The 24,066-nt window shown below is 39.5% G+C and overlaps 5 protein-coding genes across 5 annotated transcripts; 3 read left to right on the top strand and 2 right to left on the bottom strand.

The window, feature by feature from the left end:
• The first annotated feature begins 4,122 nt into the window (after positions 1 to 4,122).
• LOC114826308 (uncharacterized) lies at positions 4,123 to 4,667 on the top strand. Its single transcript, XM_029106405.1, has 3 exons — positions 4,123 to 4,132; positions 4,203 to 4,355; positions 4,402 to 4,667. The coding sequence occupies exons 1-3, from the start codon at positions 4,123 to 4,125 to the stop codon at positions 4,665 to 4,667; spliced, it is 429 nt and encodes a 142-aa protein (XP_028962238.1).
• A 4,813-nt stretch (positions 4,668 to 9,480) lies between these two features.
• On the top strand, positions 9,481 to 11,421 carry LOC103455116 (nematode resistance protein-like HSPRO2). The gene has a single exon (XM_008394712.4). It carries the CDS (start codon positions 9,752 to 9,754, stop codon positions 11,201 to 11,203), a length of 1,452 nt encoding a protein of 483 aa, XP_008392934.2. The 5' UTR covers positions 9,481 to 9,751; the 3' UTR covers positions 11,204 to 11,421.
• A 2,438-nt stretch (positions 11,422 to 13,859) lies between these two features.
• Positions 13,860 to 16,229, bottom strand: LOC103455115 (UDP-glycosyltransferase 76F1). The gene is made up of 2 exons (XM_017337249.3): positions 15,493 to 16,229; positions 13,860 to 14,820 (listed from the first exon to the last, which is right to left on the bottom strand). Exons 1-2 carry the CDS (start codon positions 15,971 to 15,973, stop codon positions 13,928 to 13,930), a joined length of 1,374 nt encoding a protein of 457 aa, XP_017192738.3. The 5' UTR covers positions 15,974 to 16,229; the 3' UTR covers positions 13,860 to 13,927.
• A 1,225-nt stretch (positions 16,230 to 17,454) lies between these two features.
• Positions 17,455 to 20,823, top strand: LOC103455114 (uncharacterized). Its single transcript, XM_008394710.4, has 3 exons — positions 17,455 to 17,646; positions 18,270 to 19,960; positions 20,281 to 20,823. The coding sequence occupies exons 2-3, from the start codon at positions 18,564 to 18,566 to the stop codon at positions 20,510 to 20,512; spliced, it is 1,629 nt and encodes a 542-aa protein (XP_008392932.1). The 5' UTR covers positions 17,455 to 17,646; positions 18,270 to 18,563; the 3' UTR covers positions 20,513 to 20,823.
• A 111-nt stretch (positions 20,824 to 20,934) lies between these two features.
• On the bottom strand, positions 20,935 to 24,066 carry LOC103455113 (glycosylinositol phosphorylceramide mannosyl transferase 1-like). The gene is made up of 5 exons (XM_008394708.4): positions 23,365 to 24,066; positions 22,206 to 22,599; positions 21,758 to 21,921; positions 21,548 to 21,618; positions 20,935 to 21,334 (listed from the first exon to the last, which is right to left on the bottom strand). Exons 1-5 carry the CDS (start codon positions 23,559 to 23,561, stop codon positions 21,174 to 21,176), a joined length of 987 nt encoding a protein of 328 aa, XP_008392930.1. The 5' UTR covers positions 23,562 to 24,066; the 3' UTR covers positions 20,935 to 21,173.

Below are 24,066 nucleotides of genomic sequence, written 5' to 3'. Positions count from 1 at the left end.
TTTATGTATTCCATAAAGAATATCAATCGTGATATGCTACAAACTTTGATCAGAGTAACAACAAACTTCTCTATTTTGTTTCTCAATAAACTTAATTATAACTTAACAAATAATCCTCTAAAAAATTCGGATATTCGTGTTGCCCTCATAACTTTTTTTGGACATTAGCATCGAGTAACAAATAATTATAACTTTTTTTGGACATTAGCATCGAGTAATTACAAAAGAAACCAAACCCCTAATCAAGTTGCCTTATTTAATCACCTTAATATGGCAATATCGATGGCCAATGGGACTAAATATTGGCTCCAATATCTAACGAAGGCAAAACACTTCCAAACTATACAATCCTATCCAAAGTGCTCTTCCGAACACAGTTGGCGTTTACTTGCTTTCTTTAATTCAATGTGAGTAGGCGGACCAAACAGGCCGTGGTATAAAATTAGCCGGAGTCGGCTGCAGTCGTATTCCTTCTCCCTTCCTAAATGTCTGGACAGACTTTGTGTCCCTCATCTTAATCCTATCCAAACTTAACTGACAATCAAAGGGGAATTCAGAATTTGAACATTTGGAGTTTCGATATTAAATGTTTAAGTTTTCAAGATAAAAAATAGAGTGCGAAGCATTTAAAAAATGGAATTTTAACGAAAAGCTCCCGGTACTGTTCAATTTAATGAAAAACCACATTTTTACACTAAAAAATCAATCATGGTACTATTCACTTTACCCTTTATTTTGTCCTTATCATTAAAACTCAAAGTTTTCAAACCATTTTCATTAGTTTTCCTTTTAAAAAATAATAATATATTCATTGAGTCATTTCTTCGATCACTTAGTTGCCTTGTTGTCTTTAGTTAAACCATGTTGCGCACATGTCAACAAATATCAATATATGTTGAAGCGTTCTGATGAGTGATATTGAGTATTTGTTGAGTGTTGTCGATGCAATCTATCGAGATATGTCTATCAGTTATTATATCAAATACTTAATAAACACAAAAATAATCCTTATCAAACATTCGAAAATTCCTCAAAGACCTTTACATGTATATTTTTTACATTCTGAGTAATCCTGAAACCCTTTGGTTCCCTTGTTCATCCGCCCTGCCAGATTCGGAATTCTGGCCACATAAACTCATGTCACCTTCTTCAGATTTTTTTATTAATTGGAAACGTCAACAAACAATTTCTTGTATTATAAAATGTTGATGACAACCGATTTTTGTGAAGGGACAACTCACGAATAATCCAAAGAAGGAACTTGAATAAATTAATGGTCTTCTTTAAAAGTCGGCTACAACTACTGACCACAAAAACAAAAATAAATAAAAAACAAAAAAACATTGTATTTGATTCGACTTATCTAAAACTATGCAAACTTGTTTCCTCGGTTGAGAACCTTATGTTAATCCTCCTATCATGGTGAAACTTAGGAGAGACTATCAATGTCTTCAAAATAAACGGTACACCATGTTGGAAAATATTAGTATTTAGGTTTACTTTAATATTTGGTTTTATGGGCTTAGCCCGTTAGCATTAGGGTTTAGGGTTAGTTTATTATAAATAGAGTGTTTTGTTATTCATTAGAAATCAAGCTATTCACAATGTAGTCTCTTAGGGCTTTGTAGCCGTTCCGGCATTATCATTTAGTTTAATAATATTCCTATTATTTTGTTAGTCTCGTTTGTTGCGTATTCTGATATTCAACATGGTATCAGAGCAGGTTTGATCTTTCGGGATTTAATCTGTTCTTGATAGGTATCCATGTCGTTTGTTTGATAATAGTTTTCAGTGTTCGTTTTGAAAAGAAAAAAATTTGATTATGTTTGCTCGGACGACTCACCAGAATCTGCCCCACTTCCGCTGCATCGTCACCCAGCCATCAGCCTTCGTACCAGGTCTGCAACTAGAAACCCAGCACATCTGCCGTTCGTATCCAACACCAGCCACACCACCACCCGTTGCCAGACCCACTTGAATCTCCGGCGCCGACCCATCACCTGCAACTCAGTCCTAAATCTCTCCATCCTCGCTACACTTGCTCGCATATGCCTAGCACCAGCACCGACAGAACCATACATGCACCATATCAGATCAACCCGACTCACACCCGCATCGCTGCAACCTAACCCAGTCCCAGCCGTTCGTCTGAACCATTCACCAGTACCCATTCTTGCTTTTGTTGTGTTAATTTTCTATTAAAAAGGAAAAGAAAGAAAAAGAAAAACTATTGTCCAATGCAAGAAAAAGTTATGTTGTTTGTTGGAGGAAAGCATTCGAAAAGTCCCAGGAGAAAGAAAAAAAAATTGGCTGTTTGTTTATGGGCCCACACGGGCAGGGAAAGTATGGTTAAGTTTGTTTTAGGCCTCCATGAATTGTTGGTTGGCCTGTTTGGAATTGTTTTATGATCGTCATTTGAGTACTTGGAATTGTGACCATTCGAGTGATAGTATTTGTGTTTGTTTGTTCGTTGCTAGAATTGAAATATGAAAATCTCGTCCGTTTAGTGACGGGTTCTTTTCATACTCTCAACACTAGCCAGTCAAGAATCAAGAACCAATTTGCCAGTTTGCAATCAAGAATCAAGTCAAGAATCAAGTCAAGTCAAGTTTGCGTACCTGCCTGTCTGTCTGTCCGCGTTGCGGAGTCTGTCTGTCCGCGTTGCAGAGCCTGCCTGTCTGTCTGTCCGCGTTGCGGCAACGCCTGCCTGTCTGTCTGTCCGCTTAACGGAGCCAGTCCGCATCTGCTTGTTTGCAAACCCATGTCGTATACCGCCATGAGTTTGACGGGGGGTGTTGGAAAATATTAGTATTTAGGTTTACTTTAATATTTGGTTTTCTGGGCTTAGCCCGTTAGCATTAGGGTTTAGGGTTAGTTTATTATAAATAGAGTGCTTTGTTATTCATTAGAAATCAAGTTATTCACAATGTAGTCTCTTAGGGCTTTGTAGCCGTTCCGGCATTATCAGTTAGTTTAATAATATTCCTATTATTTTGTTAGTCTCGTTTGTTGCGTATTCTGATATTCAACACACCACATGTTATTATCTAAAGAAAGACAATTGTACTTTCAAGTATCTCTCTTTATGTATGATGACATAATATACCAAGTCATATTTTTGACAAATTAAAAACTTTCTCAAGAGCTAAAAGTATAGAAATATTAAACAATTATCTAATCAATAGACGACCTATCGATAAAGTGTAATTTGTAATAACAATTAGATTGTAAGACATATCCAGAAAAAGAAATATTAAACTACCTTTCTAACTTTAGCTTAACCTTATCAAATAAAAGTTTATACTTAAATAGTGGTAGCGTTCATCATCCTATTTGTTTGTACCATATTTAGGGTCTCCGTATTTAGACCTTGTATAAATACTCGAGGAACTCAAATGTAATTATGTAATAAATAAAGGGGCAAATATGTAATAAGTGAGGAGCCCTTATTCTATAAAATGACTTCTCACTCTCCTCATTAGAAAAAGGTGAAGGTTTAGGCCATGGGAAGAGAGAAAACACCTCAGAGAGGGCAAACACAGAAAATAGGCTAGAGAGCACATTGCCTCTAGCCTTCTTGTATATTCACCATTCAAAGTGAAACAATATCAACATCAGTGTGGACGTAGCCCAAACATTGGGGTGAACCACGATACATCTTGTGTTCTTTACTTTCTTGCAGATTCACGGTCGGATTTATGTTGTTCCAAGACCCTTCCGGTTTTGTGCATCAACATTTGGCGCCTTCTGTGGGAAACGACACGAAAAGTTATGTCGGTTCTCTTTCATTTTTTCATCTCACCACCGTGAAAACTTCATAATTGTCCACCATGAATCTACACAACTCGAGATCCTACTCGATCTGCAACCAGGGATTTAAAAAAGACTAGAATCTGCAGATGCATAAGGATTTCAACGATGCGATTTCCTCGGCCAATTTTCAGACATCTGCAAAACTTCACGTGCTCTTTCCTGCTTCCTATCTGCCCTCCCTCCAATTTTATCTCTTTAAGTTGTTGGTTTCTGAATCCTTATTCTGCAAACCTTATCCAATCTCTGCTTCTGAGTCTTTGACCATTAAGAGATAACTATCAACAACTATCAAAAAGCAGTAGTTAGAATATGTTCGTTGGTTGACAAAGCTGAAAGCAGCTTTTGTAACATACCAGCTTTAGCTTCAGTTCACTAATTAACTACGATAGAGAACAAGAAGAAAGTGGGAAGTGGTGCAAGCCATGGCTCTTCTTCTTCTTCGTCATCATCAAGGAGTCTGGATCATTTATTTAGTCTCAAAGACTCGTCGTCATCTTCTTCATTATCCCCTTTCCGGATTCTTTGGCTCCATTTTCCCACCCGTCCCCTCAACGGGAGTTGGGAAAGAGAGAAGGCAGGATTTTGGAGATCAAGCTAGTATGTACGGGAGTCCAAGTTTTTCTGATAATAAGGGTGAAAACAAAACCAGCAAAGCTTCCAATATGTATCAAAACGAAGCTACGGATCCATGCAACCTGAGTTCATCTATCTATTATGGCGGCCAAGAAAATTATAGTCCAAGAACTGGGACCACTGAATCCCATCAGCATCATACTTCTAAGAAAGATGGCAGTGAGGACGATGCAAATAGTGCTTCGAGAGGAAACTGGTGGCAAGGTTCACTTTATTACTAATTGTTTGCTCCGGCCACCCATTAGTAGCTGAGCTGCTGCAATGGCGGAGGCAAAGACATTCTCGGAGGCGGAGAAGATGAATGAGCAGAGCCTACCCTTTTTTTCCAGTTGTTCTCCTTTGCAGACAAGTACGATTGGCTCCTCATGATCTTTGAAAGCTTGGGCGCCGTCGTGCACGGCTCCTCCATGCCGGTGTTCTTCCTCATGTTCGAGGAAATGGTTAGCGGGTTCGGCGAAAACCAAATGAATTTGTAGAAAATGACCACAGAAGTAGCAAAGTATGCTCTGTACTTTGTGTATCTCGATCTCATAGTATGCGTAACATCCTACGCAGAGATTGCATACTGGATGTACACCGGTGAGAGACAGGTGAACACGCTGAAGAAGAAGTATCTGGAGGTCGTGTTGAAACAGGACGTCGGCTTCTTCGACATCGACACTAGAACTGGAGACATTGTCTTTAGTATCTCAACGGACACGGTGGACCTGATGCTTCTTGCTTCATTAATGATCATCTCTTTCTTCATCTCATGATTCCAGCTCCCAACTCAGATCCTTCGAGTTTGGAATCTCAACCCAGTGAGTCTCTGAGCTTCGAGACGCTGCGTTTTAGCTTCTGACAAAGCTTATCCTCTTACGCTGCTCACCCATGTTGTAAACCTGCAATGTAGCAGAAAAAAGAAAAAGGGAAGAAAAGAATATAGAAAGAAAAAAAATGTCTGGAGATGGAGAAAAGCTGAGGAGGAAAGTGGAAAGAAGTGGTCCGGTCCTGCAGTGAGTCCATTCTCCAACATCTGCTAGCTACTAAAAGCAACCTTCCCAGCCTAGAACGTGCATGAAGCTTTATCAAAAGCTACAGACCACCAAATTCAAAAGAAAGATAAGTTTTTATTCCGTCTGCCATCTGTTATCATTCTATTATTAATTATATAATTACTATCGGCCATGCTTGAAAGAAACCCATCATTATGTTTTCTCAATATCATTGTTTATTTAATATCTTATTATTTTATTTGTGTTAGGATAACTAATTATAAAGTACGTCAAGTACTCCAAAATTATTTAGCAGCCTACCGCTATTATCACCAACCAGGTGATCAAAAGTACGTCCAGTACTTCAAAATTATTCAGCAGCATGCCGTTATTATCACCAACCAGGTAATTAAAAGTACAACCCGTCCGCCAAAAAATCATACATGAGCATCACTTATGACAATCACCATCATACATGAGCATCACTCATATCAATCATACATAAACATTCATGAGCATCACTCATGTCAACATTCATGAGCATCACTCATGTCAACATCCATGAACTTCACTCATGTCAATCAGCTTCGAAAGCTTCATTTACAGAGCTATAACTTCGAAAGCTTCATTTACAGAGCTCCAGCTTCAAAAGCTTCATTTATAGAGCTCCAGCTTCGAAAGCTTCATTTACATAGCTCTAGCTTCGAAAGCTTCATTTATAGAGCTCCAGCTTCGAAAGTTTCATTTACAGAGCTCCAACTTCGAAAGCTTCATTTACATAGTTATAGCTTCGAAAGCTTCATTTATAGAGCTCCAGCTTCGAAAGTTTCATTTACAGAGCTCCATCTTCGAAAGCTTCATTTACAAAATCTCCAACTTTGAAAGCTTCACTTACAAAGCTTCAGTGCATGGTATACAAAGACCACCTTTGAACAACCGCCACTTCGGCCCATACATGGATTGAATTTGAAGTCTCCAGCCAACATACTCTATTAACTGAAGACTTGGAGGACTACACTATGTACCATATATTTAGGGCATCCGCAACTGTGCCTCATGAATAATACTTGGGGGACTTAGCTCATTATTTATGTACTGAGGAGTGAACCCTTATTCTATAAAATGGACTCCATCACTTTCATTAGAGAGCACCCATTATTAATGTATTGATGAGCGAACCTTTATTCTATAAAAGGAACTCCCTCACCTTCATTAGAGAGCATCGCCGCCAGTTGAGTAACTGCCTTGCCGCGAGCATCACTCTTAACCCATCATTTATGTATTGAGGAGCGAACCCTTATTCTATAAAAGGGACTCCCTCACCTTCATTGGAGAGACTTTTAGCCCATCACTTATGTATTGAGGAACGAGCCCTTATTCTACAAAAGGGACTCCCTCACCATCATTAGAGAGCATCGCCACCTGCTGAGCAACCGCCTCGCCGCGAGCATCAACTCTAGCCCATCATTTATGTATTGAGGAACGAGCCCTTATTCTATAAAAGGGATTCCCTCACCTTCAACGCCACAAGTCGAGCCAACCAAGGTAACATAAGCCACAAGCCGAGCCAACAGACTCTATTGACTGAAGACTTGGGGGACTACACTATGTACCATATATTTAGGGCATCCGCAACTGGGCCTCATGAAAAATACTTGGGGGACTTAGCCCATTATTTATGTACTGAGGAGCGAACCTTTATTCTATAAAAGAGACTCCCTCACTTTCATTAGAGAGCACCCATTATTCATGTATTGAGGAGCGAACACTTATTCTATAAAAGGGACTCCCTCACTTTCATTAAAGAGCAGCCATTATTTATGTATTAAGGAGCGAGCCCTTATTCTATAAAAGAGACTCCATCACCTTTATTATAGAGCATCGCCGCCAGCTGAGCAACCGCCTCGCCGTGAGCATCACTCATAACCTATCATTTATATATTGAGGAGCGAACCCTTGTTCTATAAAAGGGACTCCCTCACCTTCATTAAAGAGAGACTCTTAGCCATCACTTATGTATTGAGGAGTGAGCCCTTATTCTATAAAAGGGAATCCCTCACCATCATTAGAGAGCATTGCTGCCTGCTGAGCAACTGCCTGGCCCGAGTATCAACTCTAGCCCATCATTTATGTATTGAGGAGCGAACCCTTATTCTATAAAAGGGACTCCATCACCTTCAACACCACAAGCCAAGCCAACCAAGGCAACATAAGCCACAAGCCGAGCAGCCTCGCAACATGTGCTACTTCTAGTTGAGCATCATTTCACATTGAGCACCGCCTCATATCGAGTATCAGTTATAGACGACATCTAGTTACTTCAGCCCACACATGGACTAAGTTTCAAATCTCCAGCCAAAAGACTCTCTTGACTGAAGACTTGGGGGACTACTGTTTGTACCATATTTAGAGCCTCTGTATTTAGACCTCGTATAAATACTCGGATGCCTCAAATGTAATTATGTAATAAATGAATGGGCAAATATGTAATAAGTGATGAGCCTTTATTCTATAAAAGGACTCCTCACTCTCCTCATTGGAAAAGGTGAAGGTTTAGGCCATGGGAAGAGAGAAAACACCTCAGAGAGAGCAAACACAGAAAATAGGCTAGAGAGTACACTGCCTCTAGCCTTCTTGTATATTCACCATTCAAAGTGAAACAATATCAACATAAGTGTGGACGTAGTCCAAACATTGGGGTGAACCATGATACATCTTGTGTTATTTACTTTCTTGCAGATTCACGGTTGGATTTATATTGTTCCAAAACCCCTCCGGTTTTGTGCATCAACACTATTAATTACCATAGATGAGTTTAAATTTAAAATTTATGTTCATTTACTATACAAATTTCAAATTTAAACTTATCTAACAGTGGTAAATAAGATAATGAGCATCATTACCACTTGAAATCAGTCAGCTAAATTGTTCCCCATTCAAACTAAAAATTGGAGGTCTCGAGTTCGAAACCCGCTGCTGGTGTGGAAGTTAGACTTGTGGTTAGAGGAAACTAAAATATCTATGTGAGTCTTCCCAGCTCTCGAAAATAATAGATAATCATGATTTGCCACCAGTTCTCCATTTTTTTAAATAAAAAAATAACAAAGAAAATTACATATAGCCGTAAATCAATGCGTAATTATTATTACCTAATAAGGCAATTTAAAAAGCTGTCATTAAAATTAGGAAGTCGGGTGTATAGTTGGAGACAGAAAGAAAACGTGTTATTTCGAAAGAAGAATTAAAAAACAGTTTAGCATTGTAGATGGATCATGGACGTCGCTTAACGTTGACCAAAGTCAAACGTTCGACAATTCCATTTCAAACATATATACGCAGTTTCCTTCCTCCTCTTCTTATTCTTCATTATTTCTAATTTTTATTTATTTTCTCCATTTTTTGAGAAATTTTTCGTACATCATAAACACAGTCATATTATGTTACTATTATGCGTATAATAATACACATATCACCAAATTAATATGTCTCATTTGAAGAATATATTAAAAAAAAATGTCTTTAAATAAAACAATGACGGCTTGTTTGGGAAGTGTATTTTGATGACTGAAAGCGTTTTTTAGAGAAATTATTTTTGGGTTCTGAAAGCGTTTGAAGTGTTCTTGCAAGAAGCACAGTTATGGTGCTCATTGAATGAAGTACTTCAAGTGTTTTTTTTTCAAAATTAACTTGTATTTTTACTAAAACTTGATTTCAAAAATATTTTGTTTAAAAATACTTTCAATTATTTAAAAGCACTCTCCAAACAATTCCTAACATGATGGCTTTAGAATACAATTATTTGTTTATGTACATGGATATAATAAGAAATGGATCTTCTTCGGATTCTTTTCACCAAATTAGAGGATCCGAGTCCTTAAAATTTGATCGAACTGTTAAAAACAAGTCATTTCTTAAAAAGTTATAATAACTTTAACCGTTGGATTAAATTTCAAAAATCTGAATCCTTTAATTTAATGAATTTGGTGAAAAGAATCTATTCCGATATAATACACTAAGAAAATGAATGAATAAATTGGACAAGCAGACGGTGATATGGATAAGCTTCAAGTGTCCAAAATATATATATATATTTAAATTTATTTAAATTTAATTTCCAAAAACGACTTTCAAATTCGTCGTTCTTCATGCCCACCCACCACCCCGAAATTCCACACGCCTTTTCTTCTCCCCAATTCCCGCTGCCCTATAAATACCCCCCTCTCTTCTCTCCTTCGTTTCAAACACAACTCAAATCCTAAATCCAAAAGTTCTCAAAAAACGAAAAAAAAAAAAACGTTTTCAAAATTCATTTCTCTTCTCACAAGTCTCAAATGGTAGATTTAGATTGGAAAGCAAAGATGGTCTCCTCCAACATACCCAGCAAATCCTCCAAACTCTCCACCAAGCTCCACGTCTCGGTTCCCGGTTCGTTTCGCTCCGCCGCCCAAGTTCAGACCGATATTTCCGCCGCCTCCGAAATGTCCTGCTCCACCTACGAGCACTACCTCCGCCTCCCGGAGCTCCGAGAGTTCTGGAGCTCCCACGACTTTCCATCGTGGAAAAACGAGTCGATTCTCAAGCCGGCTCTCCAAGCTCTCGAAATCTCGTTCCGGTTCGTCTCGACCGTTTTGTCCGACCCTAGACCGTACTCAAACCGGCGCGAGTGGAAGCGCCGGCTTGAGTCGCTCTCTACCAGCCAGATACAGCTCATCGCGATGTTGATCGAGGACGACGAGGAAGACAGCGAGACGCGCGGATTGGCGCCGATCGTCGATCTCAGCACGTCGAACGGGGAGCTGGCCCGCGACGGGAGCATGGCGGAGGTGTGGAGTTCGGGGGAGCACACGGTGGTCAGCCGCACCAGCGAGGTCAGCTTGCTACCTCGGCTCGCCACGTGGCAGAAATCGGAAGGGATGGCGCAGAAGATACTGTACTCGATCGAGTGCGAGATGAGTAACTGTCCGTACTCGTTGGGCCTGGGGGAGCCGAACCTCGCCGGGAAGCCGAACCTGGATTACGACGCCGTATGCAAGCCGAGCGAGCTGCATTCCCTGAGGAAGAGCCCGTACGACGCCCATGTCGACAACTACGAGAACCAGACGGTGTACGCCACGCACCAGGTCCTCGAGTCGTGGGTCCACGTTTGCCGGGAGCTTCTCATGCGCGTGGTAAGCCGCATCGAATCTCGAGACTTGGAAAAGGCCGCGAGCGACTGTTACGTGATCGAACGGATATGGAAGCTCCTCGCGGAGATGGAGGATCTTCACCTTCTGATGGACCCGGCCGATTTTCTGAGGCTGAAGAACCAGCTGCGGATCAAGACAGTGGACGATACGGAGTCGTTTTGCTTCAGATCGAAGGCGCTCGTGGAGGTGACGAAGCTCTGCAAGGAGCTGAGGCATAAGGTGCCGTACATACTGGGTGTTGAGGTGGACCCCAAGGGAGGGCCCAGGATTCAGGAGGCGGCGATGAGGCTGTACTCGGAGAAGAAAGCCGAGTCAGACTCGGAATCCGTCTCGGAGAAGATCCACTTGCTGCAGGCGCTTCAGGCGATTGAGTCGGCTTTGAAGCGATTCTACTACGCGTACAAGCAGGTGCTGGTGGTGTTGATGGGGAGCTTGGAGGCGAAGGGGAACCAAGTCGTGGTGAGTCCGGAGGCGTGTGACTCGCTGAGTCGGATATTTCTGGAGCCGACTTATTTTCCGAGCTTGGACGCGGCGAAGACGTTTTTGGGGGATAGTTTGAATCACGGGTTACACGGCGGAGACAGGCGGAAACAGTGAGAGACAGAAGCCTTGACTGATTTGGGGGTTGGAGATTGACTCGGTCTGCCAACTCGTGTTGTGTTGGACCGACACTTGTAAACTCCTGAATGCGAATATTCTTTTTACTGCTTTTCCCCGTCCTGGGATTTTTGTTATTTCTAGTTTTGTTTTTGGATCATCAGATCTTGTAAAATATTACCAATTCTTATAAAATATTTCATTTGTTATTTATCAAAGCCAATGCTATGAGCCCGGGAGAACAATGCATGCTTGTTTGATGGTGATTCTTGTAGCTTGTAGTCTGCCTCTATTCAGGGAGCGAATCGCATCGTTTTACTTAACTAAGACAACGCATTGTCCCAATCAACTAAAGCCATACTTTTTGTTTGTGATTTTTACTCAACTAAAACCATACTTTTGTTTGTGGTTTTTACGTTCGAGTTTCTTCCATAAATCAAACGTAGAATGAAAACTACCTAAATAATAAAAAGGGAATTATAATATTAAATATGGACTCTCGTGAACAAAAACTAGGGCACAACTAATGTTTTAAATATTGATATGCAAATTTATGAAAATTTTGATGATATATCAATATCGGTTGTCTACAACGTAAGTTATGAAAATTTGCAACGGGGTAGGTATATCAGCTCATTTAGACTTAGTTGAAATTTGATGGCGATTCATGTAGCTCGTACTCTAACTCTATTTTAGGAGCGAATCGCATCGTCTCACTTAACTAAGACAACGCATTGTCCAAGTGAACTAAGACAACGCATTTGTTAATGATTTCCACGTTGGAGATTCATCCATAACTGAAATGTAGAACGAAAAACAGATAAAAACTAGTCAAATAATTTGGGTTAATGTATTTTGCTCTCTAGGAGGGGTGATATAGAATCCAATAAGTATACAAGAAATTCCTAATAAGAAGAGAATTATAATATTCAAAATAAATACAAAATATGTTTGACTCACGCTAACAAAAACTAGGGCGCAACTCAGTTTTGCAAGTGAAAGACAGTGGACTGAAGACTTGGGCTTCTACCAAATTACTTAGGGCTTCTACCAAATTACTTAGGGAGATGGGCCCGAATTGCTCTTGGGTCCAAAATAGAAAATGTGAAGCTATGAAGTAACATACTGAAGTCCCTCCAGATCCGAAGGTGCTGCTGCAACGGCTCACTGAACATGGTTTTTCTCTTCATATAGATTACTGTTGTGTTGGTTTGAGGAAACACCGGATGTTCTTCGTGATGTTTTGACCGAGAGTATTGTGATCGAATTGATCCTCGTACGTGTACACTTATTATACTCAAATCTATGAACATCTTGAAATATTTCCTTTGAGGTGTATTCAATTGGAATTTTAAGGGATTTTAATTTTTTTAATAAATCTATGGGTATTCAATATTAGAAAATATGAAAATAACAACAATTACAATAATAATTATTATAAAAAGATTCACAACATCACATGTGTACAAAATTAATATAAACAACGAGAGAGAAAGTTAGAAAAACTGACAAACTTGGAGATTGAGGCTTGCATAAATGTAATGTCCTAAAGACATAGTTTCGTCCCTACTCTTTGCTTGTAGTTCGGTAGGCGTTCGTCACACAGGATTCAACGATCTATAATCCGAAGTCAAAACACTTCAATCTTCGGACTCTGGCGAACTTCATATATTATTTACCCTTAAGATACGACTCAGATTTTTACAAAGACATTGGAGAAAACTCTTCTCTTAATTCTATTAGACACGTGGGATGCTTGAGTTTATATAGAACTCAAGCCACCCTTTTTGAAACAGTATGACTGTTGTCTAAAGTTCCAACGAACATATACAACTCATGAGTTTGAATTCAACTATGACACATGACTTTTATTTTTCATTCATACAAAAATTAAATATTATAATATTAATTATAATATATAATTTCCCACAATCCCCCACATGACTGAAAAATTAGGAAGAATTTGAGAGTACATGATGACAAGAGATGCATCGGGAAATGTGTCTTTTGGACTTGAACCTACCCTGGTGAATACTTAATGGATTTACTTGGTGATGCAATAGATATGGAATCTTGAACACTTCACCACAACAGTAAACCGAGACAATAAGCAATACACATCACTAATCCTAATATATTCCGGTTCATACGATTGTGTTCATTTTGGTCCTGAACAAATCCCGGATTCATGAGAGCTTTAGAGAATTTAGCCATCTCATACTCATAGAAGCAACTCATTTCTACTCTCACATAGGTGATCACTGATTAAAAATAGTTTGCTCTATTCCTCTTATTTATAAGATATCACTGTCATTAAGTATAAATATACAACCTAAAACGTCTGCAGACAACACACTTCTTCCATAATAGGAATGAGGTATATAATGTGTTAACTTCTTTGAATCATGTCCAACCAATTTGCCTATTGAACTTAGACCATGGGATCTCTAATCAACTAAGTTAGTTTTCCGCTCGGCTGATTCATTAGTTATGTTGGCTTGAACCTCATTCCTCTCGATGATCAACTTACTCTCTAGTCTAACCTTTAATAATTAGATCCACTACTAGGTTGACTATTTATAATGGGTTGATAATTATTTCATCAATAGTGCTTGTATAAAGAAAAAGATAATTAACCATTTGTAAGCGGGCAAGAGAAAAAAATGGAAAAATTCCAAAGGATATGATAAAGATGATGGATTACCATCTTCAAAAACAAACGATTTATAAGGATAAAATATGATTAACCAAGCCATCTAAAGATTGGTATGAAGAGCCACCTTCTTTGAGGGAAAGATTTGCCTTTTCCATCAACTTTAAGGCTCTCTCTTTGATCTCTTCCCCTTCTTTCTCGACCATCAGTCTTCTAATTGTTCTTTCAACCTCACCTCTCTCAATCCCATGCTCCAATTGCAACCCTACCTTCCAAACATCGCTCACAAATCTTGCATCCACCATTTGATCACTGAAACATGGCGTACAAATCATAGGTACGCCTTCACAAATGCTTTCCAATGTAGAATTCCAACCACAGTGTGTCCAAAAGACTCCGACTGCTGGGTGGGCCAACACTTCTTTTTGTGGAGCCCATTTCACGACATGGGCCCTCTCGTTCAACGCTTCTAGAAACCCGTCAGGCAACGCTTCAAGCCAATCCGACTCTTGAACTAATCCAGGTCGAACCACCCACAAAAAAGGTTGGCCACTGTTGGCCAACCCCCAAGCAACCTCCAAAAATTGAACTTGATCTATCTCGGCAATGCTCCCAAAGCTAACATAAGCAACAGATTTTGGCGCTTGAGTGTTTAGCCATGAAATGCAACTTTGGTCTTGTGCTAACAAACTAGTTGAAGAAGAAGAGGTTGTAGGGCCACACTTGTGAAATGGCCCTAGTGAGAAAATTGGAATATTGGGGTAATATTCTTGGCGAAGTGTGGCAAGTTCTTGTCCTTCAAGATCTTCAAAAGTATTGAAGATGAGTCCATGAGAAGCCTTGGGTTCATTTGCCATGTTGGTTATCAGTTGATAGAAATCTTCAGGGTCACAATCAGCCATCATTGGTAGATCTTTAACTTTGATAGGTAAAAGTTCCGTCACTGGCTCTTCTAGTCGAGAATCTAATTGTCAAAATAAAAAGCCAAATATAAGGTTCCTAGCAAGTATATATATTTTGCCTTTTAATGCATATCCTAAAATGCTAATTTATGAGGAGGTAGAGCAAAGAATAAAAATGCTAAACTGACTAATTAGCCTAACTCAAATATGGATAAGTTGTCTAAGTGCCAAAATAGTATCACTTCTAGAAGTGTTAAAAGTGTTTTCTGGTAACAAAAACATTTTTGGATCTATAGAGTGATTTATGAAGAAGAAGAAGACGAACTAGAATAATAATCACTTTGAAGTTTTTTTTTCCAAAGAATCACCTGAGTTTTTAATAGGGAGTTTTAACAAAAAGCCAACAGTTCACTTTAATGAAAACCATATTTTTACACTAAAAAATCAAACCTGGTACTATTTACTTTACCCTTTATTTTATCCTTATCATTAAAACTCAAAGTTTTCAATCCATTTTCATTAGTTTTTCTTTTTTAATAATGACATGTTTATAATAAAAGTACATATTGCATAATCTCTTATGAACAAAGAATAAAAGTGCTACGTATAAAAATAATTTGAAACGAGTCATTAGTCTCGGTGTGGTGTTTTCAATCTACTCATATTGCATTTATTAGTAACAACGATGAGAAAAAAACATTTGATAATAGGGTTTTGTTGGCTTGAGATTGTACCTGGTATTGGTAGGTAACCCTTTTCCTTGAGAAGTGGAAATGCAGCATAAACAGCGAAGGAAGCGGCACCCCCGGTCCTTAACACGATCCTCGGCAGCTTAAAGCTCTCTGCAACCGATCGAGTGAAGTCGAAGATAGGATCCGTGATCAAGCATGCAATGGGGTCCTCCGAATTAACATCGTCGGATAACAACCCGGCCAAGCATTCTCTGAAAGGCTCAACACATTTAGCATTTAGAATAGAAAGATGAAGGGTGGGATCCTTGATGGAGTTTTCGTTTTCTGTCAAGTCAACAGGGATTGAATGGTAGGTGAAGTGTGGATTTAGGGTTGAAGGATTGAGGGAGTTGAAGTTGGTGTAGATGATGGCTATGGAGAAGCCTTTGGAATGCAGAATGTTGGCCAGTTCTAGCGTAGGGTTTATGTGCCCTTGGAAGGGCAGTGGGAAGAGGATGACTCTCCTGCCTTTGCTTTGCTCCATTTTTGGATCCACAATCGTAGCTTGTGACCTGTGAACTTATTGGTGAATAATGCTGAGGCGGCTGAGCCTTTTTTGTTTTTGGTCAATGGGGCGGCTGAGCTTGAGCTTGGGAAAATATAAAATATGGGAATTTTGCTCACGCATGACGCAACCCTGGAAATTCCAGGCTGGGATCCCACACGTCGACCGCCTGCTCCTTTTGTCGTTACCTCTTTTATGTTATTGCTTACAAAGATAAGGAACATCATTGTCTATATTTACCGAGTGGGTTTTGGGCTTATTTTTTTACTGGGAACAATTTGAACACACACGCACAAAAATTAGATTAATCCAAGGTGTTTTTCTCATTGATTGTTAAGATTTTTCCAATGTGTTTTTCTTATCAGTTTAGGTCTATTGACCATTTTTTTTACAAGGCAACCTATCAAGATATTGCCATTCCTTTGTACATTTGGGTTGCAATTTCCAATCCAAGAGTTTCATGATTTTCTTCTTTTAGGTTTTGAATTTGGTTTTCTTTTTACTTCTGCGGTGCAAACAATTTGTTGGAGCCAACCGCACAGCAACAGATGTCCACGTATCGTGGTGAGACGTGTGTAGTTGAGTCGGTAGCATCGACAACTGCAGCTGCATCTGGAGAAAAACATGGTCCTGACTCCTAGCATGTGACTCGGTACTGTGACGACATACTCCACAAATTTGTAACCTTTTTCTATCAAAAGAAACTTACCGACTGCAATCATTATACACGGAAAAGATAATCCCTTTGTTTTCTGGCAAACTTGTAAATTTTGGATTTTTATTTATTTTTATAAACTAATTCATTTAAGATGATTTTAACGAAAAACTTTCAGTACTGTTTACTTTAACGAAAAATCATATTTTTACACTAAAAAATAAAAAGTTAATCCTGATACTATTCACTTTACTATTTATTTTGTTCTTTTCGTTAAAATTCAAAATTTTCAAGTTCTTTTTATTAGTTTTCTTTTTATTTAATTAACTTAAAATTTAATTCCTAAACTATTTTTCAATACACAAAGTTATTAAATTCACTAAATTTATCTCAATGTGACAGAAAGAATTCAAGTTCAGCTCGAATGACGATGACGAATAATATTTGTATTGAAACCACAAGTCTCAGGTTACACTCACTAAAAACTTTAAGAACTTATTTTTTCGAAAAAATTATTTACGAACTTATTTATATAAAGTAGTGAGCATATTTTTGCTGATCATCTTTAAGTAGTTGTAATTCACACCCCTTTATTTATCACTAATATATGAGTTTAAATTTTAAAATTTGTATTTATCAACTGTATAAATCTCGAAATTTAAACTCATCAAACATGATAAATACGGTGGTAAGGGAAAAAAATCTTAAAGTAATTGATCATCGAAATGAACCAATAGGAATTGTCCACGTAAGTGTGATACCTTTCTACGGCCAACAAACAAAGAACCTGAAAAAGTTGTAACCTATTCTGGTTCTTCCCATCTTTTGCCCATTTTTTCTCAACAAAATTTTTGGGTCTCTCTGTCAATTCCAACAGAAAGAAAAGAAAAGAAGGAAAATACAAGTACAAATTTGAAGGTGAGGTTGTCTGCTCCTCGATGGCTCCAATGGTTTAGAGAAATCATGAAATGATCTCCAAATAATCGTCTCCCATCATGTAATGTTCTCTTCATCTCACACATTGTTTTTTTCATTCCTTGTTTTCCAAATTTTTCTTCGGATTTTCTTTTTCAATAATTTGAGGTCGTGGATTGTGTGATATTCACATTCATTTCCGTTGATTTCCGTTTGATATATTTAAGTAGAAAGAGCAAGACAAGTGCATAATGTCGAAATCTGAGTGCGAAAATTATTTCTCTATCATACAACAAATTTTTTTGCAACTGCATCCTTTTTTTCTGCACATCTTTTGTTTTTGTTCGGTAATTTATATTTGGAATTTTAGCCAAAATAGTTCATGAGACTGGCATAATTACTCACCTTGTTCCTAAAATTTGAAATCGATAGAAGTGGTATCAGAATTCGTCGACCATCAATCATTTTGGTTTTTTCGTGAAATTTTTTTGCCATTTTCTCCTTATTTAACAGAGATTTTCACGGAATGACCAAAATAATCGACGTTGAACAGATTCAGAGACCAAATGTATCATATTTTAAATATCACTGAACAGTGAAGAGTTATATGCTAATATCCAAATCCTTATCGATTTTGGATTTCAAAGGTTTTGAATTTTTTTAACATGATTAGAAATTTAGAATGTGTTTATGCGTTTTTGTCAGGTTGGATACTAAGCAAAAGCAACTTATTCATCAAGAGGCTTCTAGAACCCAGTTAGACACTTCTTGGAGGATCCAAAAAAATCCAAAAAAAAAAAAAATTATCTTAAAAATATCTCCAGCAGCTACACTTTTTGTTGCACACGGGAGTTCCCATGTCACTTTATCAGTGTGAACTGAACTGCTTTTTCTCCATTTTCCCACTCGTCTTCTTCCTTGCAATTTTCGGCTTTGGGCCTGTCCGTATTTCATATTTCTCAATCGTCTTCTCCAAATTCTGATCGTTGATTTCGAGATATGGGTTCCAGAATCGTACCCTGTTCTAAGAGCTGGCAGAGCACGATGCAGATTTCAGCACCAGTTTCTTCTTCTTCGTCGAAAGCGTCGTGGGTTTCGGTTTCTTTCCCTTCTGTGACAAAACCATGTGGAAGAAGCAGTGGAGCTCTGGGTTGCGGGTTCGTTCGTTGGTTAAACTCTTCCGGGTCGGGTGATTTGAAACGTCGACGTACTTCGAACCAGTCTTGCAGATCAAAGTTTGATGATTTCTCGTACGAAGAATTGTCGAACCAGATTGAGGGATTGGCGCAAAGGTTCAATCTTTCCGAGGACGGTGACGAGAACGTCGAGGAACCGGCTTTTGTGGCGTCGAAGACCTCGAATATCTCTCCGATTTTGACTTACCCAGAAGGCGAAAACAGCAAAGGCGGCGGCTTTTCGACGCGGTTTTCAAGCTTCAAGTTCAGTGCGTTGGAACCCTCTCTGCTCGGGATTCATCCGGAGCCGCCGGACTGGCCGGAGAGAAGCGAAATCGTCAGAACCGCCATGGAAAGAAAGGCCAACAGCCTCGAGTTTCCGGTTTCGCTCCGGCTAATCAAGAAGAAGCAGCGGCAGCAAAGGGAAGAGGGTCCTAAAGGAGGAGCAGGGGAGATTACTTCTTGCTCCCTGAACAAGGCATTCTCTTCCATGGTGTTTATAATCCATGAGCTCCATAGCCACGCTTTGAGTATAAGGGAAAGTTTGTACTCTGAAGATTTGCAGGAGGTGATAGCGACGGTGCAGAAGAGAGAGATGAGCATGTCATTTGTATGGTTGTTCCAGCAGGTGTTTTCGGGGTCGCCGACTTTGATGGTTTACGTGATGATCTTGCTGGCGAATTTCAGTGTGTATTCGATGAATTGCAATGTTGTTGCTGCAGCACCTCTGCCTGTTATGGCCGAGACTTTGACCGAGACTGAGACAGAGGAACAACCCTACTCGAAACCCGATTATATTTCCGATAACGATTCTACTAGGGTTGTGAAAAAGACCTCGAATGAGGGCAGTAAGGCCGATTTTCTTGACAATGTGACCTCGGAAAGTTCAATCAGGCATGCCATTGTTGATCTTGAGAAGATGTATGGTGTCTCCTTGTTCAATGATAAGGAGTTCACTGCAGAGGAGGATGTGAAGTTGTGGAACTCTGTGATGGAGGAAGCTTCGAGAAGGCAGTCAGAAATGAGGGATGAGGCTCTTGATCACGCAACGGTGCAGCAATTCGTGTCACCGATAACTGTGAATATCGAACCGGATTATCATGAGCACTACTTTAGGACTGACCTTTTGTACCAGATGGGTTTAGCTCAGGATCCTCAGAATGCACTTCTGCTCTCAAACTATGCACAATTCCTCCATGTCGTGGCTCGCGATCACGATAGGTGAGCATCATTTATCAAACTATCTGCTTCAATATGCTTACTATTTTGCATAATCTAACTTGACCGAAAATCATTGGGAAACGACTAGATTTGGTTAGGTTTTTCGATGCTTCAAGCGACATTTCTATGTAAATGATTTGGTTTCGAATTTGAGCAGCTAAGCATGATGTAATTGTGATGATTTTGTAGCATCGAGACCTCTACCGGAGTTGGATTTTCGGTTAGGATCAAATTGTTTCTTTGCTTTTCATACGATAGGACTCAAATTGTCGTGTAATTTTGTTTGACCTGTGTTGTGTGATCTATGTTTGCGTTTGCAGGGCCGAGGAGTGCTTCAGGCGTGCCGTGCAAGGGGAGAAACCAGACGCTGAGGCTTTGATCCGGTACGCGGACTTCTTGTGGATAGTAAGGAAAGACCTGTGGGGTGCAGAAGAGAGATACCAGCAAGCAGTGGCAGAGGAGCCAGACAATCCCTATTACGCCTCCAGATATGCCAATTTCCTCTGGAGCACTGGCGCCGAAGATACTTGCTTCCCTCTCAGTACATCCTAGGGTAACTGATGAAATTGAGGTTTCACCATAAAACTAATTGACAAATTATGACGGGTATGTTAGACCAAGTCAGAGTTATCAAGAATCCAGCTCATGTTTAAACTCTGAAGTCTGTTATTCAGGAATGCAGTCCTTATCCAAGGATAATTCTGATAGGTCTAGCATATTTTTCAATGTTTGAAAGTTTGATTTCACAGATGTTGTATCGTTCAAATTCAAATGTTGCCGTCTAAATAGGGTTGATAAACCCCTGATGTAATCTCAAAATTATTATAAATACATGCAACCCATCAGTTGATGGAAATCTCTCAGTTTTGTTATCCAGTTTGATCGCAATAAGAATGATCTGACGCTGAGTTTGGATGAAGTTTTTGTATAAGAAGATACGATTTCGCAACCGTTCGGCCGAAATGGTAAGAAGATTTCCACGGAAAGACCTATCTCATTACCCATATAGCGACTGCCTGCCTTGTGTTACACGGTAAGAATACAAGAATTATCAATCTACATGAGCGCACTAAACTGGCTGCTGTTACAAAAACGCATACATTTCGTAGAATTCAATATTATACATCTGAGGGACAAAGAAGAACCGGTTGAAAGTGTGGAAATTCTTGTTGTTCGAGGATTTGATCGAGGAATATGTAAGCGTGCTGTGGAATCACCAAAACCAGATGTTGCGGCTGTCAACGGCCTTCACGGAAGTGGGTACCAATGGCATCCGTCCAAACCCGGCAACAAACCTATCGACGCAGTTGGTTCTTTTTTCAGTATGACCTCCTAAGGTACTGATGCCAGTTGAACCAATCTCGAATATTTTACCTGAATGAAAAGTACAGTAATGCGTAGCGAGACATAAGCAATCAGGAAAGAAAATACCACAATAGAAATGAAAAATGAACGGTGAACGGACAAAGGTACTGCAAAAGCGCTTTCTGATATGCAACAAGTGAAAATACAATATGCAGAAACATCCTGTCCAAGTTTTCAAAAGCCAAAACGAACACAATTTCATTGCAGAGGATATATGATTACCTTTCACCCATATAGGGGGAGCACCAGTTGCATTTGCTACAAGAAAGGACATTGCAATGTCTTCACAGTTCCTGGTGAAATCAAACCCCATATTTAAGAAAAAACTTTTGCTAAACACACGCACTGCACACCGGCACACCCGCAAAGAGAGCTCATAAGATGAAAGCATTCGAAAAGAAAGAAACAGATGAACAAAGCAAAAGTGCAAACCTGTTTTTGGTTATAAACTCTTTGATTGATGCTGGCATTTCATTTGTGTACAAACTTAGGTACTTTTTGTGGAAGAAGGCTGCCTTAGACAGTACCATACTGTATGTACCTGTCCACCAAACCGACCACCATCCACCGTATATGTAGTGATTCTTATCACCTTTCTGCACAGTGAGCATATATTTGGTAAGACAGCTGACCAAGTGTGCCATACAGAGTTTGCAAAATTGTTAATAAGAAACGGTGTTTCTTCAGTAAACGTTGGCTAGCCTAAAAAGTAAAGAACAATACCTAGTTTCGAGCTCAAATAGATCAAAACCAACTTTCTACCTCAAACAGAAATTTATACGAATTTTCCAGCATAGAAGCTTAAGATATAGAGAAGACAGCAAGAATGTTGGATAATACTCTCTCTAAATAACAAGAAAATGTATATATTGAGGCATACCGGATCAATCCAGTGCATACGAGGCACAAAGCCAACCATTGTATCCGATGCACTTTGCCAAACATCGAAAGCAAATTCCACTGAAGAACAAGGGAATATAACATCATCATCGATTGAAAAAAGGGCATCTGTTCTCAAATCCTTAATTTCTTTAAATCTGTTGTTCAAACTGTCTTCCTTATTGATATCGTATTTCAATTCAACTTGTCGCCCATCTCTAGTGTTCAGATGTACAATGTGGTCCAGAAATTTTCTGAGAGAATCTGACGGAGGACTTGGCTCACTCCACACAATATGTATTGAATCAAGCCGAGGACATCTAGAATAGTGAGAAATAGACTGCTTCAGAAGATCATATCTCTTCCATGTGTTCATTACAATAGAGTATCCTTTCCTGCATACAAATTGCAAATTTCAGCATGGATGCTTAATGAACAGTATCTCTCTACTATGATACAATCAACAATAAGCCAATTGAAAATTTTCTAGGAGTGTGCTCTTTAAAGAAGCAAATGAGAACAACACAAAGCTAGCTTAATCTTCCCAATCTTATCCAATTCGGAAAATGAGTTGAAGCAGGGTTTTTTAGCCAAAAAGATTGACATAACTCCTCACTTTGGTCCCTAACATTGAAAATCGATACAAGTTGTCCTGGGTTTGTCCACCGTCAATCATACTCAAGACCACTTCTATCGATTTTCAATATCAAATACCAAAGTGAGGAGTTATGTCAATCTCAGCGACCATTCTGGCTAAAAAACCAGCAGAAAAGTGACCAAATCTTCGAATAGCTAATGTTCCGTTTCCATCGGAATCATGCCTGCTACAACATCCATAATTCATAATATGCACCACAACTCATAACAGACCCGAACAATACCGGTATAAACAGAGCATCAAACACTCATATTCGAAAAAACGAAATTGTTGCAGACTACCAAGCCGTTTTCTTCCCTCTAATCAATCTTTGGAATCAGTCCTTCTAAATATAGATATTAGCAGAAAGTAGAACATCAAAGTATAAACAACGATCTTAATTATTTACTAAAAATATAATGATTAACAGTTATGTGCAAGTGGAAGTTTGCCTAATTAAATAATTAGCGAATAATACGGATATGTAGAGTTTTTGGAAAAAAATCTAAGCAACCGTACGAACCGGGAATCCGAGAACCGTTCCAGAGCCGCAGTGTGACTCGTCCATCCCATGAAATCCGAAGCTCGACTGGCGAGCACGATGAGCGTGAATCCGATGCAACAGCACAGCAGAAGCTTCACCTTCATCGATCCAACGGTCGAGATCAGCAACTGCCGCAGCCTCTGTACCGTCCGACGGTTCCACACGTTCCCTCTCATGGCCGCCGTGGTTTTTGCCACCTTTGCCGTCGCAACAAACCTCGCGCGCCAAGGCCCGCGCCGATGCGTCCGAGTCCGAACGAGTTACAAGTCAGAAACTCAGCCGTCGCGAGGTCTTCCCCCACTTCGCATTCGTCCTCGCCGGCACAGAGAGAGAGAGAGATAGAGAGAGAGAGAGAGAAATTGATACGGTGTGGCGCTGGTGTAATAATAAGACGAGAAGTAATGGATGGCTGAGATGAGATTGGGTATTGTGACGGGTCAGCTGGAGCCTTTGATATTATCGTCGACGCTGTAAGCAACGGCCGCACTCACGTTTAGTTCTCAGATCGGAGGTGGCTGATGAGGAGTTAAGTTGTCGCTTGGGATCTCCTGTGACTGGGGGGAGGAGGTTTGGTTAGGGTGTGAACGGGTGGACGGAAAGATTGGTGTGAGCGAACGTGTACGACGTCGATGACGTTGACGTAGCGGATTTTTGTCAAATTTATCGTTGGTAATGGAAAAA

Source organism: Malus domestica, chromosome 01 (assembly GCF_042453785.1).
Source record: "Malus domestica chromosome 01, GDT2T_hap1".
Lineage (NCBI taxonomy): Eukaryota > Viridiplantae > Streptophyta > Magnoliopsida > Rosales > Rosaceae > Malus > Malus domestica.
Note: the sequence above shows the minus strand (reverse complement) of the source record. Positions and strands in the feature narration are given on the sequence as shown.

Excerpts from the sequence above, each read along its gene's own strand:
- LOC114826308 (XM_029106405.1), top strand. Across the intron at positions 4,356-4,401 it reads TTGGCTCCATTTTCCCACCC|ATCAAGCTAGTATGTACGGG; the intron begins GTCCCCTCAACG and ends AGGATTTTGGAG.
- LOC103455116 (XM_008394712.4), top strand. The coding sequence starts at position 9,752 with ATGGTAGATTTAGATTGGAAAGCAAAGATGGTCTCCTCCAACATACCC.
- LOC103455115 (XM_017337249.3), bottom strand. The coding sequence starts at position 15,973 with ATGGAGCAAAGCAAAGGCAGGAGAGTCATCCTCTTCCCACTGCCCTTC. Across the intron at positions 14,821-15,492 it reads GGGTTACCTACCAATACCAG|ATTCTCGACTAGAAGAGCCA; the intron begins GTACAATCTCAA and ends TTTGACAATTAG.
- LOC103455114 (XM_008394710.4), top strand. The coding sequence starts at position 18,564 with ATGGGTTCCAGAATCGTACCCTGTTCTAAGAGCTGGCAGAGCACGATG. Across the intron at positions 19,961-20,280 it reads GTGGCTCGCGATCACGATAG|GGCCGAGGAGTGCTTCAGGC; the intron begins GTGAGCATCATT and ends TTGCGTTTGCAG.
- LOC103455113 (XM_008394708.4), bottom strand. The coding sequence starts at position 23,561 with ATGAGAGGGAACGTGTGGAACCGTCGGACGGTACAGAGGCTGCGGCAG. Across the intron at positions 22,600-23,364 it reads GAACGGTTCTCGGATTCCCG|GAAAGGATACTCTATTGTAA; the intron begins GTTCGTACGGTT and ends ATTTGTATGCAG. Across the intron at positions 21,619-21,757 it reads GAGTTTATAACCAAAAACAG|GAACTGTGAAGACATTGCAA; the intron begins GTTTGCACTTTT and ends TGATTTCACCAG.